The 5,133-nt window shown below is 38.2% G+C and overlaps 1 protein-coding gene across 2 annotated transcripts; it reads left to right on the forward strand.

Annotated features, from left to right (window-relative positions):
- The first annotated feature begins 244 nt into the window (after window positions 1–244).
- On the forward strand, window positions 245–4,301 carry LOC108982675. Of its 2 annotated transcripts, none has more exons than XM_018954115.2 (2): window positions 245–603; window positions 2,565–4,301. In XM_018954115.2, exons 1-2 carry the CDS (start codon window positions 508–510, stop codon window positions 3,972–3,974), a joined length of 1,506 nt encoding a protein of 501 aa, XP_018809660.2. In that variant the 5' UTR covers window positions 245–507; the 3' UTR covers window positions 3,975–4,301. The 2 variants fall into 2 exon arrangements, with proteins under 2 accessions (XP_018809660.2, XP_018809661.2); XM_018954116.2 differs by lacking the exon at window positions 245–603 and adding an exon at window positions 610–969.
- The last annotated feature ends 832 nt before the right edge of the window (window positions 4,302–5,133 follow it).

The following is a 5,133-nucleotide window of genomic DNA, read 5'->3' on the forward strand; positions in this document are numbered from 1 at the left end:
ACTGTATTAAATGGAAGATATAATATAAACAATAATAATAATGGTGATGAATTGATATAATATGCTCATCTAGGGGGAAAACAAAACAGCAATAATTTCAGGTGGGTCCCCCTCAATTATCCTTCCATGCTGTCGTGGTCAGGATTTAGCGCAAATTTGGAGGAAATCCATTCACACATATTAATTTTTATTTATATATAGGAAGAGTTTGCTGATTTTTCATAATTAAAAAAAAAAACAAAAAACAAAAAACAAAATAGTTTAGAAATACCTTTGATGGTGTCTCTGTTGTTACTTGTAGATCATCAAAATCCATCTTCCATCTTCTCTAGTCTCTCCGAAACTGGAAATTCAATCATTTTCGGCCGCCTCTCAGGCTCGAGCAGCCGGAAAATCCATTCACCGTTGAAATCAGGCCTTCTTTTCTCTTCTCTTCTCTCTCTCTCTCTCGATTGAAATAAAACAATAGTAATAAAGGTTGCTCCGGATCGAAACGAAACCAGAAGGATGAGAAGCACAAATAGTAACAGCGTGGAGACCATAAACGCTGCAGCCACTGCCATCGTCTCTGCAGAGACCCGTGTCCAGCCTACCACTGTTACTGTAAGAGTGTGTGCGCGTGCGCATGTTTTGGCTTTTTATATGATTGTTTTCTCCATTAATTCTGGTCTGTGTTTGGGAGCTGAGAAAATGGAAAAAAAGGAGCGGGTGCTACATGGGATGCTGTTCTGGTTTTCGGCGAGAACCTGTTCTCTATTAAATGATTGGTTTTGCCAAAATCGTTCAATTGTTTATTTTTTCGTTTGTTCAGTCATTTTTTTTACTCTGTTTAGCTGCTGCAAAAATGCGGAAAGAGAAAGAAAATTACCTTTTTTTTTCTTTCTAATGCCGGTTGGGGGGATTCATTTCGCTTACTTCCATTTCATGTTTCTTATGCTCTCTTTGGTGGGCGAGGAAAGAAACTGAATGGTACGTTCGATTTCTTTTGTAGATTTTAAATTTCGCAAATCTCATTTGGTTTTAGTTTTCTCCTCCTCCTCCTCCTCCTCTCTCTCTCTCTCTCTCTCTCTCTCTCTCTCGGCAAGCTGGATTTGGGGTATAGGAAGTCGATCCCGAAAATCTCATGAGCGAGGCGCAGTGCGCTATTGGCTAGATATCTCAATTATCATATGGTGCTCGGAGAAATAAGATTTAGGCATATTTTCTGCTTTTTCTCGTTTCTTTTTTGGCGGCTAATCATTAGTGTATTCGTCAATTTATTTTTATGCTGCGTTTGGCTGCTGAGAAACCGAGGGAAAGGGCGAAAACGGAAGAATATATAAAAGCTATAATATTTATAAAATAATCCTAGTAAACATATTTGGCTCAATTTAGTTGGTTTCTTTCTTTTCTCATCAACTATATTTTCATCTTGTGGAACTTGTTAGCGTCCCTCCTGTCTTGTAGAAATTGGCTGGGTCTATCCTTGACACCACCTGTTCTGTTCATTCTGTGGATTAGACTACACGTTCCTTTGATCTCTACTTTTTTCAGTTGCCATAATCATGAAAACAATAATGCTGTGTAATGGAGATAATATCGCTATCCTTTTAAGACGCATAGCTCAGACGGCTTTAGAAAAGTAAGACTGCTTTAGAAAAGTAATACTAGCGTTCAAGGATCCTTTAAAAGGACTTAGAACAGAAACCTGAGAAGTGCTTTTTCTTCTCTCTCCGGCTTCTCTATTGTGCCCCCACCGTCTGTATTTTTTTTTTTTTTTTTTTTAAGGAAAAGTGACTTTGACAGCCATTAGAATTAGCCAAATTCACAGAGAAAAGAAGAAGAAAAGTAGAAGAAGCCAAATTCACACATTATATTCTAAAATTAGAAGATATGATCAAAATATATAAATTTTAGACAGAAATTTATTTTCTTTCTCAATTTTAATGTTGTCTGTAGTCAACTTTGCACAAAATCAGGTTGCATCTGTAGTTTTGAAGGAGCATTCTAACTCATATTTGGCAAATGGCAGGACCTTGGAAGCTGGCAATTGGCATAGATCTTGTCTAACATTTCTATTTGTTAAGTGGCATTAATAACCTATAAAAAAAGTGGCAGTAATTGTTCTTTCAAGTTACTGTGATAAATTCCTTGCTTGCTTACATATGTATTGGATGGTGATTTTGGCTTGATTAAGTGGCCAGTGCTGAAATTGATTTACAGTTAGTATAGGATGTCCAACTCTGGTGATGATTAGGGCTGTACCTGTGCTTTTATTGTAGTGAGTGTTGCTGCTGATGCATCAACTACCTGTGTTGTTTTAATCCATAACTGTACCAAAGTGTATAACAGGTTGTGTGTGTATGTGTGGTCTGTGATTAAGTTCACTAATTCTTGCTGAATTTCCCCTCTTTTGTTCTCTGAATATTGCGTACTAAATGTTTGTAGATCTTACAAGCTAGATAAGAAACCAAATCACGATTCCCTTCAAACTCCAAGTCATTTACAATTATTATTATTATTATTATTGTTGTTGTTTTTAATCACTATTATTATTAGTAATATTATTTTTCATTTGAATACAGAAAAGAAGATGGGGAAGCTGCTGGAACTTGAACTGTTGCTTTGGATCTCATAAAAACAGCAAGCGGATTAGCCATGCTGTCCTTGTTCCAGAGCCAGTGGTACCAGGGGTTGCAGCCCCTGCTAATGAAAACCCCGCACCCTCAACTGCCGTTGTACTACCCTTCATTGCCCCACCCTCTTCTCCTGCATCCTTCCTACAATCTGATCCTCCATCTGCTACTCAATCACCAGCTGGATTACTGCCCCTCACTTCTCTTTCTGTCAGTACTTATTCACCAGGTGGACCTGCATCCTCTTTTGCCATAGGTCCATATGCATATGAGACACAGTCAGTCTCACCCCCTGTATTTTCTACCTTTACCACTGAACCATCCACTGCTCCTTTCACTCCCCCGCCTGAATCCATGCACTTGACAACACCTTCATCCCCTGAAGTGCCATTTGCTCAACTGCTTACTTCATCGCTTGACCGCACTCATAGAAACAGTGGAACCAATCTGAAGTTTGCATTATCCCATTATGAATTCCAGCCTTATCAACAGTACCCAGGAAGTCCAGGTGGCCACCTCATATCACCTGGATCAGTGATCTCAAATTCTGGAACCTCAACTCCTTTTCCTGATAGACGCACTATACTGGAGTTCCGCATGGGGGAGGCTCCCAAAATCTTGGGTTTTGAATATTTTTCAACTCGCAAATGGGGTTCAAGGCTTGGTTCTGGATCTTTGACCCCAGACGGCGTGGGGCTTGGTTCAATGCTAGGTTCAGGATCCTTGACTCCGAATGGTATGGGGTTGGGTTCAAGGTTAAATTCTGGATCTTTGACCCCAGAGGGTGCTGGGCAGGGCTCAAGGTTGGGTTCTGGATCTTTGACGCCTGATGCTATGTGCCTTGCTTCTCGAGAGAATTGCCTTTTGGAGAACCAAATATCTGAAATGGCGTCCCTCATCAATTCAGGGAATGGATGTCAAAATAATGGAACTGTAATGAATCACAGAGTATCATTTGAGTTGACTGGAGAAGATGTTGCACGCTGTCTTGCTAATAAACCAGTGGCATTTATTAGAAACATATCAGGAGCTTCACGGGATGTAGTGGCAGAAGCCCCAACTGATAGAGAAGGGATAATAACGGACACCAAAAATTGCTTCGAGTTGTCAATTGGAGAAACATCCAATGAAATGCCTGAAAAAGTTTCTGAGGAAGGGGAGGAGCAGAGCTATAGGAAGCATCGTTCTATTTCTCTTGGCTCGACCAAAGAGTTTAATTTTGACAACTCAAAAAGGGAAGTGTCTGATAAGCCCGCTATTGGCTCTGAGTGGTGGGCAAATGAAAAGGTAATGGAGAAGGAAGCCAGGCCTGGCAACAACTTGGCTTTCTTCCCAATGCTGCAACCAGGGGTCAGCTGACATTCAACCTTGGCAACATGGTTTAAACTCCACAACTTCTGAGGTAGACTTTGGATGCTAAAATCTGTACTTTTCACCCGGTGCATATCCGATGGTATTAGTATGTGGAAGACGAGCCTGGCAAGTTAGGGAGAAAAGGATTGACATAGGGTTTCAAGGCAGAGGTGAGATTACTGTTTTCAAATCCCTTATGACTCTAAAGTCTAAAGACAAGGGAGAAACTGAAACAGTTTGTTGGGATCATTGCTGTGGGTACACTAATAGATCATTCTTTTCGGTACTTCATTGCTGATGTATACTAGAAATATCATTCACGTATAGGTATTATGTTGTGGGTTACTATTTCTAGTCGTATGTAATAATAAAAAGAATTATGCTACATAGAAATTTCACATCCCTACACACCACTTAAAAATATATAATTTTACTTTTTTATCCTTATATTTCATAATTCAATTCAATATAAAATATAAGAGTAAAAAAATAAAATCATATATTTTTAAATAGTGTGGAGGGTGTGAGACTTATTTTTAGAATTTTTCTAATAAAAAAGGTCAGTTTTCCAGATTGAGGACCTACTGTGAGTATGTGACTACATCGTTTGGATAGTGAAAATATTTTATCTCATCATTATAATATTTTTAAATTTTTATATAAAATATAATAAATAATTCAATTTTTTTAAATTATAAAATAATAATATTAAAAAATAATATTTTATTTAATATTCAATTTTTATATCAATTCACTTTTCAAACCACACTTCGTTTGATGGGTGGGGCTGAAATCCTTTTGTTCGATTCACCCCGACTCTTTTCTCGATTAATTTGGCTTTTGTCATGTCTTGGACAGAAAAAGAAAGCGAAGAAAACAAAAAAAATAAAAAGTGAAATATTTTCAAACGTTTTTCGTATTAGCGACGTGACAGAACGGTAATGAATTCCAAATTAAAGGAGAGGCTAACTTGGAATGCTCACCTCTAATGCTAGGCTGAACGGCAGGGCCTTTCAAGTTGTTGGCTTCCGAGTATGCTGTATTGTGTTCAATGCTGAGAAAGTTAACGAAAAGACAATAAAAGTAAGATCTTCAACAAACTTTTAAAATGGGTTTTTCCTGTGTAAATTAGCTGGGTTATTACTGTTACGTTTTCTGCGCACTG

This window comes from Juglans regia, chromosome 13, assembly GCF_001411555.2.
Source record: "Juglans regia cultivar Chandler chromosome 13, Walnut 2.0, whole genome shotgun sequence".
Taxonomy (NCBI): Eukaryota; Viridiplantae; Streptophyta; class Magnoliopsida; order Fagales; family Juglandaceae; genus Juglans; species Juglans regia.

What these genes read in the sequence shown, in the direction of transcription:
- LOC108982675 (XM_018954115.2), top strand. Translation starts at nt 508, where the DNA reads ATGAGAAGCACAAATAGTAACAGCGTGGAGACCATAAACGCTGCAGCC. An exon ending in TCCAGCCTACCACTGTTACT is followed by an intron (nt 604 to 2,564) that starts GTAAGAGTGTGT and finishes ATTTGAATACAG; the next exon opens with AAAAGAAGATGGGGAAGCTG.